Here is a 17,974-nt window from a genome sequence, read left to right as displayed (position 1 = left end):
AAATCCATGTCAATGATCTCGATCACATTAGGTATTCCATCAATTTCCGTGGTGATATCTTTTGAAATCAAGCCCCATATTGCACTTTTTAACTATTAGATGAAATGTTTACAGAATATTTAACATCTGCTATCAGGACCATGATGTATGATTTGTTTATCATTAATAGCATTATTATTATTAAACTATACCAAATCTCGTTTTTATTTACAACGAAGGGAAACCATGTTTTTTTTGCTGACTTGGCAAAACAGAATATATATAGATTACCTTCATTGTAAATAAAAAACGTGATTTGGTGTAATTGATTGATAACACTATTATCAAAACATGAATCATGATTATAGCAGCAGTTTTTAAGTATTCTGTAAATATTTCATTTAACAGTTAAAAAGTATAATGTGGGGCTGTCAGGTCTTGTTTTAAAATATCGGCACAGACAAACCAATGGAATACCGTGTGTGTGTGTGCATGTATGTATGTCTGTATGTTTGTGTTTAATATAGAGAGAGAATACATGCATGTCTCCAGTCATACATGGTTTTCATGATCACGTCACATTAAGGTCTAGCCAAAATTGTAGATATTTATTACTGCCATAGCCTTATCCTTTCACCTATTGATTCTCCCCATTGCCACTGTACTTTATACATCCATGCAACCCTTCCTGCGATGTCATCCGGCCGTGTGTTCCGTGCTTAAGATTACAAACTATTAAAACAAGTGAACAAATCTCTTTCATAACTAGAAGTATGTAAAAGTCTAAAATAGTTTCATAACTACAAATATTTAATTATCTAGGCAGTCTCTTTATCGTCATTGTCACAGCGGCGGTCTGTTAAATGTTTGTTTCAAGGTGAGTCATAGTCTTTAGTTAATTAAATCTGTCCTTTTCCAAGTGCAAATTAACTCCCGATAAATTATGAAAATTAACACAGATTTTCTTTTAAATTCCCACGCAAATAAAAGAAATAGTCGCAAGAAGCACCGTTAGTTAGGATGTTAACATTATTTCGAAAATCAACATAATTTCAGAAAATCACGTAAGCATGATTATTTAATAACAATATAGGCATAACGAAATCAATGCTACATGATGATTTGTTGATTAACACTGGAGTTGTCATTTACATTTTTTTTTTAAATCCTGCTCATTTGTTCTCGTCAGGTTTTTCACAGTGATCCTGTGAACTTGTTCTTAAAGGGTACATAAGGACCTTTTTATTTTATTGTGTTACATGTTCCCATGTGTTGCTACAACTGTTTTTTTAAGATGTGTGTATTGTTTTAATTTTTAATTTTTTTTAGATTGTGACCACTTTTTTAACTTTCAAATTGAATTGAATTCTCTGCCTCAAGATTGCTTCACATTTCCCATCATGTCCTTGTGTAAAAAAAAAGCTGTGAATGTACATTTAATTTCGATGTTGTTTCTTCATGTTTGCTGATTGCACAAAGGGTTTAGTGAATGATGCATGAATGGGTGTTTGTATAGAAATCTCCAGGGCTTGTCTCTGGCTGACAAGCGTCATAAGACATCCTTATGATCCAAAATGTTTTGAATGATTTTAATCCATTCCAACAGTGAGACAATGGAGACAGGTGTCTGTGTTGGGAGAATGCAAAAGCTGTAATTTAAACTTTATATTCAAATAGTAACATTCATTGTTTTCAGTTAATTCTGCAAGTTGATCGCCTGAGGACACTGCATACTGCATGGTTTTTCTTTAGGAAAAATCATCATGTTTTATGTGTTATTGTTATCAGTGGGCAAGACAACTTATTAATGGATAAGTGGGCTAAAGGACACATGGGATGAATGCATTTTGACATTCAATGTGCAGCTGAGGAAAAATGTGTTAGAAAAAGCTAAATTTTTTATTTTTTTTTCTTCCCTCAGGCTAGTTACTGTTAGTCATGATACAGGTGTACACTACTGTATTTATAAGCCACATCACCTTTTCAGAGTAATAATTTCTGAATACATTTTTATAATGTATTCAATTTACATCATGTAACAAACTTTTATACTGAAGAAGGTTTGTTGAGAAGCAAAAATGAAAAGTATGCTTTTAAACATCTTGGTTTATTTATTTTTTCTTAGGAAACTATGGGGAGAGTGGAATGGAAGCATTCAAGGAGCTCGCCTCCCAGGAGGGTCTGTGCATTGCCTACTCTGATAAAATCTACAGTAATGCTGGGGAGAAACACTTTGACAGACTGCTGCGGAAGCTGAGGGAGAGGTTACCTAAGGCCAGAGTCGTCGTATGTTTCTGTGAAGGAATGACAGTCAGAGGGCTGCTCATGGCCATGAGGAGACTGGGAGTGGCTGGAGAGTTTCTGCTAATTGGGAGGTAAGGCATGTGACTGAATTATACTCCTAAGGGCATTTTACCATCTTGGCTATTTTAATATGCTCTCCAGAGTGCATAAATATTATAATAATTCACTGACATCCTGCCTCCCCTAAACCCCAGTTGCTTTTAAATGAAGCATGGAACACAGTAATGTTATGACTTAATAATCCCAGTATCATATGTGATAAGTAATTGAACAATGTAGGAGTCTGTGCCCGCTGTAACAGTACGCATAAATTCATCTGTTCTAGGTTTAGTTGACGTTCCTGGTAAATGTATATTAATGACAGCAATAATTTTTAGTTTTGTGAGCTTTGTTAAAGCAGTCACTGGAGTCCTTGCTGCTCAACAAAACTACATGTTTTGGAATTCTCACAGATATGTCCTGGCTTACATTTGGTGATGCTGTCATGAGCATTGGCAGTTTCTTGATTCTGAGATGTCTTTTGATCATAATAGACTAGGTTTGCACAATGACTTTTGACATCCAGAATGGAAGGTTCTTTTTCAAGAATTTTGTCAGCAAACCGTTGTCGTACTACACATTTCTAGATTTTGAAAATGCATGTTCCAACTGTGGAACGTCATTCCATTGATCAAACTGTGTCAAATGTTACTGGAAACATTTAACAATAATTACATTTAACCATATTAAAGATATACAGAGATTAAAAACAAAAAAAAAAGCAGAGATGACAAGTAGAATGCTCTGCTGTAAACCCAGATGGACAGCAAAGGTAAGAAAAATTGGAACGTTTCTGTAATACCCTTTTTACAGCCTCTGTGTTTGTTGTAATAGCCTCTGTCATTAGAGTCATTAATGCAGCGTGTAAAGCACTGCTGACCCCTGCAGATGAGATAAGGTAATGGAAATCCAGTACTCAAACTTTTAACCTGCACATACCAAAATATTATTATCTAAATATTATTTAAAAATCTATTCATAATCTTTGTTTTGTAATTTATAATGTGTCTTGTGTAGGGTGTCTGTCTGTTATTATAACAGAAAACATTGTTGTCATCAACGTATTAACTTATAGGATTGCACTGTCAAAAAAACTAAATATAATATAATTGATTTATTTTCTACTATTACACATCTGCAAGCTTATTTTATGCAGATGAAAGGTCCTTTCCTAACTGTATGGTCAGAGGTTACTCCACTGCCCGTTGAATCCCAATGTAACTTGGACAGGAGGTTCACACACCACATGCAACGTCAAGTTCACAATCTTCATTATTTTATAGGTTTACAATTTTTAAAGCACTAATACAAGTGAGGGGTTACTAATATGCATACAGCAACCCCAAACCCACCTGGATACAATAGTGTAACTGGGTGCAACCAAAAAATGTTTCCTCCAATAAATATCATAAAACCCCCAATAAAACAATACGTGTTTTCTACCTAGTGCATTGGTATACCTAAAACCCCAGAACACAAATACAATAATAAATACAATACCCTTCCGCCTTGACAAACCGCCCAATTGGCTCAGCAGTCTATTGATTGTACTGTCAGCTCCGCCTAGGAGTGCCTCTCTGTTTCCTCCTTAATAGTGCAAACTCCACTTTAGCGTCCTTGTCATTTGGCTCTCCCCTTCACAGCCTTTCTTGTTGTCTAACTTGTCTCCCCTCTTGTATTCCACTCTTGTGGCTCTGGTTCCCGATGCTGTAGCCTGAACAGGCTGATCCAGCTCCCCCTCCGGCGTCGCCTATTCTGGAACAGAGAGAAAACCCACGGCCCTCAATGGAGGTTCTTCATAAAAAGATTGGCTCTGATCTGTAAATAGTGGTTACACCTCAAGTTGGCTATAGCCCCAGTTAAACATACAATTGCTTTTCCAGCAAAACTTATTTTTAACTTATAGGGCTTATTGTCCAATGTTGAGGTGCAACACACAGCTCATATTCTCTCTGCAGGTCTCCAGATGGCCTGTCTCTACCCCTGGACTTTGGCGGCACACAAAAGGAGAAGCTGAAAAACACAACACACTGTGTTCCACACAGGATTACTTCCTGTATAAACAATGACTATAGCAGCCTATTTTCTGCGTTATATACTATTCTTATAAATCGTTTCCACCCAAAAGCACTTTGCCGGTTTTTGTTTTTAAGTTCCAAGCCTGTGTATTGACTTAAAAGCCAAACAAATATTTCCCCTCTATCTACTGCGCTGGCACCTGCTCCTCCCTTCTCTCCTCTGTCTTTGCCTCCTGGCTCAGGCTGCTTGCTGGCTCCTCGCTCTCACTCTCATTGCTGGATGCGGCTGCTGTCTACTTCCGTCTTCCACGATCTCGCTATGCCTGCTTGCTTCTTCCTGGACCTTCGGCTGTTGCTGCTTGCTGCTGGTCTTCTGTCTCTCTCTCACTCCCACTCTCTCTTGTTCTTGCTCTTGCTCTTGCTCTTGCTCTCACTGCTCACTGTTGACTATTTGCTGCTTGCGTCTTCCTGGTCCTCCCTGGCTGTACCCTGGATACGCCCTTTTATAGCCCCCTTAATTAATCCAGTTCAGTTCTTAAAGGGATATATACCAGGGGTGAATCACCTGGCCAGTGACAGTGTGGTGGCAGACTTGGGTTGGCACCCAGTCTTCTAGCAGTCCGCCACATCCCCTGGAGCTCTTCAGCCAGATGCGCATCTGGCATTCAATCTTCACCCGCCAGGCTTCTGCTTCCTCGTCTCAGCATGGGGAAACTAGGTATGTGCCGTCCATCCTGCTTCTGACACCAGTGTAGTGAGCATGTGAGTAATGGACACACAAACCAAGGCTTTTTCAGGTACAAAGTGGTTTATTAGGCAGCTAACAGCGGCTAGCACCATCCATACACTCACAGACAGCCCCTACCCTCCCTGAAGAACTACACCGACTCCCAGGGTGACACACACTCAACAAAGGTAAAACACAGGAAGGGTTCAATAATTTCAGGACTGTACAATACAACAATAAATGCACTTATGACATGACCAAAACAGTGAAATACAACTATAACACAAGTTCTCCACAATAATTTCTGTTGCTAATTTGCAAGCCAGCTTCTCTCCATGAGATGCTGACTCCGGGCTTGGCTTCCAATCCGCCAACGGCGAGTCAGTCCGATCGGGTCCGCTGCAATATTATGGTTTATTGTGAAGGCTGTATTATTTTGAGGTGGAATACCCAGGAATACCCCGGAAATCCTAACAATCAATTCTAACATAACATAACGGAACTAAAAAGATACAGGGCGTCTGAGTTTGAAATTTTACTGAAGGTCCTGATGTCCTGAAAAAAAAAAAATCAGAGGAGCTCTGAGAAAATTAGGACTAAATATCAGGACTAAACTTCACCGATGTCTTCAATCAAAATGCAAATCCAGTCATTATAAAAAGGATTTTAACCATTGAGGGCTATAGGCAGCAGTGTTTACATGGTTATAAGTCTGTGGAGCAAATGTTATTCTTTGATTCCAGAAGGCTTGAAATTGTATCCTATTGAGTGCTCTGAGGTCATTAGTTTAACTGCCTTGCTCTTCCACTGCAGCAGGGGATGCAATTTTAGGTGCAGTCCAACAGTAGGTAAAGTCTTATGTCGGTTCAGTCCTAATTGATGGTTTGGTTAGGTCCCTAGGGTTGGATGAGAATATCTGGGAAATGTAGCATTCAGATATTGACTGCTACAGGAATGAAAAGAATGGATTCAGGGGATTTCAAATGTAAATACACAACAGAATTAATTTTTGTGTCTACGCATGTAATTGTCGTAACTGACCTGCCTGTCCTAAGCAATCCTTTGTCTGATAAAAACAAGCGTGTGCAACTTTTTTAGGGTTCTTTTTTAACCTGTTTCAGTTTACCGGTAATACAGAAGGCTACCTAACAGATTGCTTCCCGGTTTAAATGCTCTTCTAAAAAATCAAGTGCTTTTCAAAACAATTGTTAATTGGTTCAAAAGCACTCACTTTAGGAAAGTGGCATTTGATACATTAAGTGGTGGATGTACTCATCATTACTCTATCGTTAGTCATATCTGCTTTTTGGTACATGCAGTCGGAAAGGTAGATTTTACACTGATGCCACACATCTTTGTGTCAGTGAGCGCTTTTAATGCTAAATGGTATGAAAATGTACTCTACTTTTTAATGTAAGCTCAATTTTAAAAAACGATTGGCCCTGGTAACAATTGCCGCAGTTCCAGGTTTTTCAACACAGCCAGTTACTTGACTGAAGATGCCGTGTAAAGTAGTTGCACTGATCTGATTGGCTATAGGTTGGGGCATATGGAGGTTGACGTCTAAAAAATGTGTCCGGAAACATATTGTAATCTGGTGGGTTTCCACTGTCTGAACACAGACATGCACAATTGTTTTGCTGTTTACATCTACTTGCAGAGCAGGCCATATTAAAGTGTCACAGAAGAAATTAGGGCTGCTACGATTAAATCGAATTTAATTTTTTGATTCCTGGGTAGTAAATGTTATTTCCTAATTGCCTCAAAAGTATAGAAAATGGCTATTATTCCCCACAAACTTTGCTTTTGTGACCAGGACAGTGATATTTTGAAATTGACCTATTTTCCAGAACATTCCAGATAGATTCAGTGCTGAGTAAACTTGGAGTAATTTCTAGAACTTTCTAGAACTTTCCAGTAATATAAATAGTAGTATAAATACAGGGGTCTTAAGCCCACAAGTTCAGTTTAGTTCCAGCTGCCTAAGTGGGTACATATCTGCATTTTTCTGAGATGGCATCAAGAGGCTGCAATGGTGGCATTCCTTATGGGTCTCCAAGGCAGTTTATCAATTTTCCCTGCTATCTTTGCCTTTGGGACAGCAGGGACACCAAGGCGCACTACCACAGGCGGGACTGGCCACAGCAGACCGAGTTCTCTGTGGGGAGGAACAACATCAAGTGGGAGCCACTGGTGGACCCCTGGAAGGTGCTGATGCCACCACTGCACATCAAATTGGGCCTTATGAAACAATTTGTCAGAGCTCTAGATAAGGAGTCGGCAGCCTTCAAGTACCTTCAAGACTTCTTCCCTAAGTTGTCTGAGGCAAAGGTCAAAGCCGGTGTCTTCGTCAGACCACAGATAAAGAAGATCCTGGAGTGCAATGAATTCCCCAAGAAGCTCACTAGTAAGGAGAAAGCGGCTTGGAACAGCTTTGTCGCAGTGGTTCGGGGCTTCCTGGGCAATCACAAGGCCAAAAACTATGTGGAGCTGGTTGAGACTCTGGTGAAGAACTACGGCACAATGGGCTGTAGGATGTCCCTCAAAGTCTATATCCTTGATGCTCATCTTGATAAATTCAAGGAGAACATGGGAGCGTACTTGGAGGAGCAAGGCGAGCGCTTCCACCAGGATATACTGGACTTTGAACGCCGCTACCAAGGACAGTATAACGAGAACATGATGGGAGACTACATTTGGGGGCTGATTCGTGAAAGTGATTTACAGTATAATCGTAAATCTCGAAAAACTACTCACTTCTAAATCTTTTGTAGTCATTTTTGTATTACTTTAGTATAAATACATGTTAATTTGGATTCATATGTTGTTTTTTTCTGACTTTATGTGAACGAAAAGACACAAATTCGCCCGTTTTCTCATTGGAAATAGGTAAATTTCAAAATATCACTGTCCTGGTCACAAAAGCAGTAATTGTTTTTGAAATATATATGTCAGTTTGGAAGGGATTAATAGTGGTCAAGGGACAGTCTAATAGTGGCCCCTTAACACAGGTGGTCTCTTAAAAGAGGGCCCATAACCTGTGAATTTTCTATTTGTCTGATATGCTTACCTGTAATTATGTATGTCTTACATAAAAAGCCAACAGATGTACACTGTAAAAGCCAACAGATGTAATAATGAAACAGTGTGTAATTTAATAACATTCATAATAGATAATGAATTTACAAAACAAATTATTTTGTGAAAGAAATTAATGCTTGCCTGGCTCTGGTCAATACAAAATGTTTTAAATCCTTTGCAAATTTCAATGCCTGCCTTTCAGGTACATGTTGATTCATTGCATCGTGAAACCAAGCCAGCATAAGCAGAAGATCTTTTTCGATTACCATGCACATTGTTTTCTTACTCTTGTATGTATGGCAGGGGCTGCGCCACGCTTGGGCCTGAGGGGCCTGGGCCCACCCATTTTGCTCATGGGTCCACCCAGTTATGGAGTGATTGACAATTAAAAACATTTCATACCAAACCGTATTAGACTGTAATCCACTGCGGCTAGTCTAGCTCACCCTCGTGGTTCAAAAATATATCCGTCCCACCCACCTCAGTACGGTTGTCATGGTTATGAAAAAAAAGCTTGGTGATTGGACAGCTGAGATATGAGATCTTGCGTCTTCGATAGTATATTAAACGCGTCGGCAGCAAACATACAGGAACTTTTCTTTCATTGCAAGGCACGCAAGCAACCAGCTTGTGCAGCTGCTGTTTAGTTATTTATACTGTATAAATGGGTAATTATAGGTACAAAATAATGTGATATCTTGTAACACTTGTAAATTGCCCTCGATAAGGGTGTCTGCTAAGAAATATAATAACGGAACGTTTAGCCAACTTTGCAGTAAACCGGAGCTATATTTGTGTCTTACGCATTAGCTATGTCCCGACAAATTTTGTAAAAAGAAAACGAATCGACGATCAACAAATGCACAAGTAATGTAAGTATCTACATTTAATGTTATCAATTTGAATTCAGTTGACTGATGCAGCTGAGATGTACTGTATGTTATGCTCAACTCATGCCTCTATTCCTGTTTTGTTTTTGTTCACATATAACTGACACTTTTCTAAAACTCAAAGGGAAGTATTGACATTCACTTTTAGTCACTATGAGAGCTTTTTCAATTTAAGCTCACTTTGGGAAGTCAAATACATGTCTGAGAGCTTTTGTCAGAAACTTTTATCATTTTCTTTATGTGCGATGGTGACTTGTAGCTCCTTAACATTACGGAATTTGTGCTGCTCTGCCTGTTGGTGGTAAAGCGGATTTCCAACTGTCAAAATGTTTTGGTAGAGTGTGCGTTCTTGGAGAATATGATGCTATTTCTGACAGTATAGAGTGTCCTCAGTGGCCCGTCCGTGAAAATTTGGGGCCCAACCAGGAATTAAATCCTGCCGCTGCCACTGAAGTATGGCTTGAATTTTTCAGTTTTTATGTTCTTTTTAACGGTTTGCCTTTAAGTCTTAAGCCTCTACATCCTAATTATGAGAATATTTTGTTAAATTTGCAGGAAAGAAAAACATAACACGAAATTAACACATTGGAAGCTACCTAGTTCCCAGGCAAGTGCAAGAACGAAATGCAAGTTTAAGTAGGACCTGGGGGAAGTGATTAATGAAATTGGTTGCTGTTGTGTTCGAATAATGAAGAAGGTGAAACACAGTCAGCAAGTCAATCAGGACATCTAGGTAAAAATAAGCGATTTTCTTTAGTAATTAGCTGTTTAATTAAGATCTTGAATCAGCTTAAAACATGGTCACGTGAACAAAAATAAAAACCTAAAACTTCAAGCCCTAGTTCTTTCTGTTTCAAAATGCCCAACCGAAACTGTTCAATTAGAATATTGTAAAAATAGTCTCCAGGTTCACAGAAACACCCCAAATAATGTATGCCGGGCCGAACTGCGCCTTTTCCCCCTAATGTTGTCAATAAAAAAAAGAGCATTCAAATTCTGGATCCATCTCAACTAGCCCCACAAGAAAGCACTACAGAGCAACCAGCTCTTACCAAAGAATGACCCCCTGGGCCAACTAGTATTGAGGCTTACTGTGGCAAAGTGCCCGCCCCTGTGTGTATTTTGTGTTGTGTGTTAATGTTGGTGTATAGTAATTGCTACACAGGATATAAACAGGTCTGTGTAACATGAGTGTTTAAAATGTATATTTGTATTTAGGCATAAGGATTGCACAGCACTTCATGTGCAAGTAAAATGTAATACGTGAGCACGGGGAATTGCACTTTATTAATTCACGTGCAGTTGTACCGCGACTCCAATTGAATGATTGATTAGCAATCGAGTCACGGTACAGCTGCATAAAAGCTACATGTTTTCATCCACTCTGGGTTGTGTGTTCGGTGAGTGGAGAACAGGATTGGAGACGGAGGTAATACGAATAATAATAATAGTAGTAGTAGTCGTAATAGTAAAATATCTGCTCACCGTGTTTTGTTTAGTCCATTTTGTTTGTCTGTTTGTTTTGGCGAATGTGCCGTGTCCTGTTTTTGTTTGTTGCAACCGTTTATTTTCTTGTTTATTGTCTGTCTGTTCATTCATTAAACGCTGAGCGAGACCATTCGCTCAGCTCCACCAAACTCCACCTCTCTCTCTGTTTATTTCCTGGTTCCTGTTTCTGGTCTGACGTCCCTCACTCCGGCCGTCTTTGTGACACTTACAGATCAGAACCAATCAGGTTGCAGAGCAATACCAACCAAAAACTCCCAACATTAATAAAAAAAAAAAACTGACATAAATAAAATAAAAAAAAAAAACATACAGTGACAATTGGAATAATGACATAAAATCACAAAATAAACTTCATATAGGGCCCTAAATAAAAACTTTGAACTGGCAGAATACTTGGTCAAGGAAAAAAACTAGAAACAAAAACAAATGCTAACCAAACACAGACTCAGTGACCACAGCCTGCCCATAGAAACTGGAAGGCACAAAAAATCATAGATTGCTAGAGAAAACAGGTGGTGCCATCACTGTGACCTAGGAGAGGTCAAAACAGAAATGCACTTCCTGTTACACTGCCACAAATACTCCAAATAAGGGAATCATATTTTCCAAAATGTGTAAGTCAGGTAAAAGTGTTTCCACACCTCCCTGAGTCAAAGAAACTGCCAACCCTGCTAGGGGAGGGAGAGCGGACAGCAGAGTTAGCAGATCAATACGTGTCTGCCTGCCACAGCCTAAGGAACACTATGTAGACACTCTGCACTAGGAGGGGGTAGGGGGGTGAGGGTTATATTATTTTAGGGAACAGGAGGGTGGCAGTTCTGTTTGTTATTTAAGGGGGGGGGGGGTAAACTAATTTATTATTCTGGTTTATTTATTTTATTTGCCTTGGGGGTATCTGTATGAATTTTGTCATTGTTGATGTTCGTTGTATTGGTGCTTTGGAAAAACTTAATTTTAATTTTGTCATGCTAATAAAGCCTTTGATTTGGAATTTAGTAACTGGACAACCAAGAAGCCGGGAGGTGGGAAAGGACTTAAAATCCCCCCAAAAAATGATGTAGCCTAATCAATTGTTTTGATAAACCGAAATATAAAAGTACCTTGACAAAATGTTTTGCCGGTATGCAGTACCTCGCCGTACCGGCTTACGTTCACCTATGAATATGTGCCAAATAAATTGAATTGCTATTAACCATTTACTTTGGCTGCTTGATTTACATGTTGCTGGAGAGAATTTGTTAGGTCATGTTAAGTAACAGAAAGGGAGGCAAACACCAGATTCCTGGTACAACTGAAAAGAAGATACAAGTTTGTCTTACCTTCTGATCTAATTTTAGGGGATTTAGTGAAAGTAAATCTTACCTTGTATTTTTTTCTATCACTTCATAAAGTTTATATTTTCCTGTATGAAAGAGACACACACTACGGTAAACGTGTATTTTTTTTTAAAAAGCTATTATTAAAAAATGTTTTTGATCATTCCGTTCATACTTCTACACACGTTGCTTCATGGAGATTTACAAGAACTCTGATTCCCAGACGCCTCATGCATTAGCTCAACTTTTTTGTACCATAACCAATCAGTGCCTTTCATACGATCACGTTTTCAACGCCTCTGCTTTCCTCCCATTTCCTTTTCCTACTTAAATGGTACATGTATTTTAAATGCTTCAGTGCTTTTTTTGCTATTCCCTTGATCAGTGTGAAATGGAAGTTTCAGTTTTTATTTGTGAGAAATATATAAAAACAAAACCCTTACACTCTGTATGTAGGAAACCAAATGCAAATAGATAGTGCTGTTTGTTATCCACATTAGACTTTCCTAACACACCCCAGGTAGTTGGAAAAAAGCTTAATTTAAAACACATCATATACACAATAATACAGACTGTTATAATACAAATAATAAAATATTTCCATAGAACAGGTAACACTATTAACCTTAACAAAAATACACATTTAAAAATTACGTTTGCAAAAAATGAATACACCTGTCTAATACTGGCAGATGCTTTTAAGCTGACTGGCCATTTTCCAGAAACTATATCCATATGGCATTATTTTGCATGGGAATGTATACGGCTGTAGTTGCAATGCAATTACCAGTGCTTGAAGGCAAGTTTATGAATCCACTGAACAGGGTTTCTTACTGTGGAATCTGTGCAAAGGGGGTATATATATATATATATATATATATATATATATATATATATATATATATATATATATATATATATATATATATATTAATGCACAGTAGTACCTTGTTTTTAAAGCAAGTGTATTCCTTTTCAATGCCACAAATGGCTTTAAACCAGGATTCTAATCAATCCATGAACGTCGGCGCTGTCACACTGTTGGCATGGATGTTATGGGACACAGAATGCACAAGATATTCATGCCTAAAAACTATCTGAAATCCTGAATCTTGGGGGCCTCAATCTAGCACGTAAACTACAAACTAATGTACACACACAGAGTAAGCACATTTTATTTTATGGTACAGTTCTGAAAGAAAAGCCAAGATAAACTACATACAGAACAGCAGTCCTTCTGAAGTTCTTACAGGTGGTTTTGTTGTTTTGGTTTCAGTTCAGTTGTAATTCCCGTACTCAATCCCCTACAAATAAAAACAATGTGCTTACTATATATGATAAGATTAAGTTTCAATTTCTCTTGCAGTGAAATTACAAACAAGCAAGTTACAGTGAGAAAAAAAATAACCCAGTAGGATATATTGAGTTTTCACAAAAATCAAGCTGGTATTCGGAGGTAACTTTTGGTGCAGCAAAACATCCACATCACATTCTTAGACTGAACTGTGACGCCGGTATTGTCCCACCCCTTAACAACCAATACGCACTCCTGATTCGCTGGTACAGTACTCCCTGACCTCCCAACTCCCACCTAATAGGCTCTTAGTAACTGTTAGTAAATGTACTACATTCAAGCCCCCAACACACAAGAGTATAGTGCTGCAGATCGGAGCCTCTCATACGCGCCTTCTAAAATGCTTTAAATCATGTAATAAAATATTGCAGCGATGTAAAGCATAGTATTATTAATAAATGCCGACCTTGTATAATCGCCGCACTCGTTTAAGGGCCGCAGTCATTTTTATCAATTTAAAATAAACGCTGCAGCGCCAAATCGAAGTAATACAGTATTATAACCAATCGGTTTACTACTTACTTGACAATTAACATATATGTTAGTATTTGACCAGTAGTAACATTTGTGCCACAGTGCTTTCTTTTCTTTTAAAAGACACACTTTCTGAATTAGTCAATCCTTTGCCATCTTTTCTCATTTTTAATACTCTAGGTAGTGTGTTGCTGAAAGATAGTAATTTTCTAGTAATTAGTGTTAACTACAGAAGAGCCTGATATATTACATATATTGGACAGCATCTGGTTTGAACTAAGCTGCACCTTTACTAACAACCATCTGCAATGATTGTGGGGGAGGAAATCTTCATTATATTGAAATGCAGGATTTCCAGTTCTTTGTTGTCAGCTGCATAATAAAATTGCAAAAATTTTAATGGCCCCATGTATCATATTTAATTGCCTCCGCCAATTACCGGAGACAAAATCTCCACAGCTAATCCAGCAGCAGTCATTGGTGTCATTGTAAGTACTTTATCAGTAGCTGTAAAAAATCAATTAGACACATTTCCTCAGCCAATGACTGGAATGGATTGAACCCAACAGTTGAGGAAAAAAATCCTGCATCTATCAGAAGCAGCATTTGTGCACCACTTTGGTACAACACACATTTAATCATTGTGAGAGTAAATCAGTGTTGAAAAAGGTAGACTCTACTGAGCAGCATTGTAATTAAATAATAATAATAATAATAATAATAATAATAATAATAATAATAATAATAATAATAATAATAATAATAAAAAAACAACATTAGTAGCACTTTGTTTGAAATCTCTACTACCGGTATATAGACACTGTAAATCTTTCAGAGGTTTCACATTACTCCAACACATTTTCTAGGTGACAAAATGTGTGTTTGTGTGTGTGTGTGTGTGTGTGTGTGTGTGTGTGTATATGGTAACAACTATCAGATTCCCAGGATGTTTTTAATTTTGCATATGTCATCGTTTATTTGACCATAGCCATGTTTTAAATTGATACCAAAGGCATTCCACTTTTAGATTGGAGTTCACCAACACAGAGTTCTCTGTTTTGTTCTAGAGCATTTATTTTTCACAGTTTCTTCTAAATTAACTTACGAGAGTCCCACAGGTTTTGACAGAGTCATCCATCCACCTGTTCCAGTTTAGGTATATTATTGGTACACTGTAGCTAAATTGTACTGAAGCTTAATTTAAACCACTTTGTATGAGAGCATGTAGAGTATAATTTATCTTACAAATTTAAGACTCTAAAACAAAAGAAAAATTGTTTGATGCAGTTTGTTTATTTTGATATAAGTAATGCTATCAACTGCATATGCTTATTGTGTTATGTTGTATGCATATAATAAACAAAGTCAGCAAATATTATAAAAACATATTGGATATTTGGTTTAATTTTATATATTTTTCTTAACATCTGAGGGGTCACAATTACTTATGCACAAGCTTCCCATGTTGTAAAATATTCATAAAATCAAACTGCTCCTTTGTTAAAGAAACCAAAAGAACATTTTCATGAAAATCAGTCTGTTTTATTGAGAAAACCATGACTGAAAATGCATTTTTTAAGGTACAATGTATCTGTTCTGTTGACACACGCTGTGCCTGATTTTGATGACAGGGTAAACATTTAATGCATGGGTAAAAAACGCTTGCCCCTGATTTTGATGAAAAAACTCGGAGCAAATAGAAACAAATGGCTTTTGCTCTGTAATGCAATTTTGGTGACTTGCTTTTTCCCGCCTTTTTCCATTTGCGTTAGTGCCAGTGGTCGCTTTAACTTTCAGAGTGTGGCCTCATTAACATTTTGATGAAGGGGGCATTTTAAACTAACCTGCTGAGTGGTTTATTTGAAACGCTGTTGCAGCTGATCACATTACTCTGAAAAGCCTGTGGTTAAGGAAGAGTGGTTATATTTATTATTATTATTATTATTATTATTATTATTATTATTATTATTATTATTATTATTATTATTTAAGTAACTGATTTAAGCTCTAGTTTCTATATACCAATGTGATATCATATCAGGAAAAAATGACGTCTAGAGCAAAATATAGGATAGAAGTAGCATGCTGTAACAAATATATAGTTTACAGGGAATTAGGAAATATTGTTGTTGTTTTTTGTTATGTTTTGTTTTTAAAATGTTGGTGTTACAAAAAATAGAACCTATAGTATTTGTTCATTGATGGCCCATGGGGAATGTAGAATCAAATTTAAATTTTATAAAATAAGATTGGTTATATGTCATACACTGCCAAGAAAAGAAGTGTCCTTTTTATATTTACTACACATTTTCTGGTACTTTATGAAAGATGACCATGAGGCAGAAGTATACTACGTATTAGGGTGACTAATTATAAGGGACCAAATGAAAGATAGAAAATGCTCGTCAGAAGTAATTGTGGGTAATCTTAACTATAGGCCTATGAAACATATATTGAAATATCTTAAACAAATCTACATAGTGAATGTAATTATAGCCAGATCAGTTTTCCTTTTGAAATTCCCCCTGTACCATACCACACAAATTAAATTTCAATATTATAGCTTAGTCCTATATTGCTCCATAAAAAACCCAGAAACAACATCTTCTTGATCAGGGTGTTGACGCAGCAACTAATTCACAAGACCAAACTTTTAAAAAGAGAGAAATAGAAACTAGGTCTTCAGCATTGGATCCTATGTTCTTTCATAAAGTGGATCATAATACATAAATAGAACTTCTTTGATGGCCTTTTAATGGATTCTAGCAGGGTTTTTTTTTTTGTATATTCTCCAGAGGGGTTGAGTTAACTTAATAAACAGCTACGTTTTTTGATGTGAGGGAATATTAGTTTAGGGAAAAGGACATTTTAATTCCTATTAAAAAAAAAAAAAATCATCTGGTAAATTAAGTGGAAATAGGTCACTTGAGTTTGGTAGTTCCCTTTCAATCCGAAGACGACCACCAAAACATTACTTATGGGATATGCCTCCTATTGGTAGGTATTTACTGAGCTCTTTAATGGTCCCAAGGTCTTGTCTTTTCTAGCTGACACTCTTGGGGAAACGCAATTCGCACACGGTGTTAGTACATTGGCACGCATATCGCCCTTGGTGCTCGGTACAAGCAGCACTCAGTGCATGCGGTGCTTGGTGGAAGCAGCACTCGGTGCAAGCACGCACAGTACTTGATACACTCGGTGCACGAGGTGCTCGGTACATGCGGTGCTCGGTACACGCGGTGCTCAGTGCACGCGACACTTAGTGCACGCACGCACAGTACTTGATGCACTCGGTGCGCTGGGTGCTTGTTGCACTAAGCGCACATGGTGTCTGGTGCAGGGGGTGCCCACCACCTCGACACGCTTAGCGGTCACTGCCCTTGGTACGCCCTGTACATATAGTACCGGTGCATGTGGTGCTTGGTGCACTTTTTGCATGCAATACTCTGTGCAATAATAACAACCAGATACGGGTTCCATGCTACGCGTCCTGCAAGGCTAACATACCCCAGGAGGACAGGCATACCCTGTGTCCATGATGCTTGGGCATCCAGCACGCCACCTTGGCCCTTGGGGAGGTTGGGAAGTGGCTTGTGACAGCTGTGCTGCTTTTCAGCCCCAGGTGTGTCAGAATGTTATCCTGACCCCCTTGCAGTTGCAGGGGATAAGGGTAATGAACTATCTCGAAAAACGTTGATTTGTTCCCAGTAGCGAGAAGGAGCAGTGACCCCCTCGGCGATTGTGATGGAGCATCTGCCGAGGCTGGGCTTCACCATCATGATGCGAAAAGTTGGCTTACACTGGTGCAGTGCACAACGTATTTGGGGCTCCGGCTAGACTCCAGTACGATGCACGCATACCTGTCGGATGACAGAGTAGCAGCTATCCGAGATTGCCTCTCCCTGTTTCGACAGGGATCAGAGGTTAGCCTGATGTTGTGCTAAAAACTATTGGGTCTGATGGCCGCATCTCCAAGCGTGGTTCAATGAGTTTCACTTGCATCCAAAACGTGACAGACTCCGTCGGCTGACAGTGTCTCACTTGTGCTCGGCAGCCCTTCGCTGGTGGAGGACGACCTCTCACTTGCACGAAGGTGTGCGGATGGGAGTAGTGTTGAACCCAGCTTGGGTTGAGGGGCTGTCTGGGAAGGTAAAAGAGTCCACGGCACATGGTCGGGCCATTGGACATCCCTACACATAAACATGCTGGATTAGCAGGCAATTTTATTTGACCTCCAGCACTTCCTTCTGGTACTGCAAGGGACACATGTGTTGGTCCAGATG

The 17,974-nt window shown here is 38.5% G+C and overlaps 1 protein-coding gene across 2 annotated transcripts in view; it reads left to right on the top strand.

Annotated features, from left to right (window-relative positions):
- The window catches only part of LOC121315834 (metabotropic glutamate receptor 1-like), a 47,408-nt gene that overhangs the window by 15,629 nt on the left and 13,805 nt on the right, over positions 1-17,974 (top strand). For both annotated transcript variants that reach the window (XM_041250311.1, XM_041250312.1), the window contains exon 3: positions 2,105-2,354. In XM_041250311.1, coding sequence (XP_041106245.1) covers positions 2,105-2,354 — 250 coding nt within the window. The remainder of the gene's footprint in view (positions 1-2,104; positions 2,355-17,974) is intronic.

Source organism: Polyodon spathula, chromosome 5 (assembly GCF_017654505.1).
Source record: "Polyodon spathula isolate WHYD16114869_AA chromosome 5, ASM1765450v1, whole genome shotgun sequence".
NCBI lineage: Eukaryota > Metazoa > Chordata > Actinopteri > Acipenseriformes > Polyodontidae > Polyodon > Polyodon spathula.
Note: the sequence above shows the minus strand (reverse complement) of the source record. Positions and strands in the feature narration are given on the sequence as shown.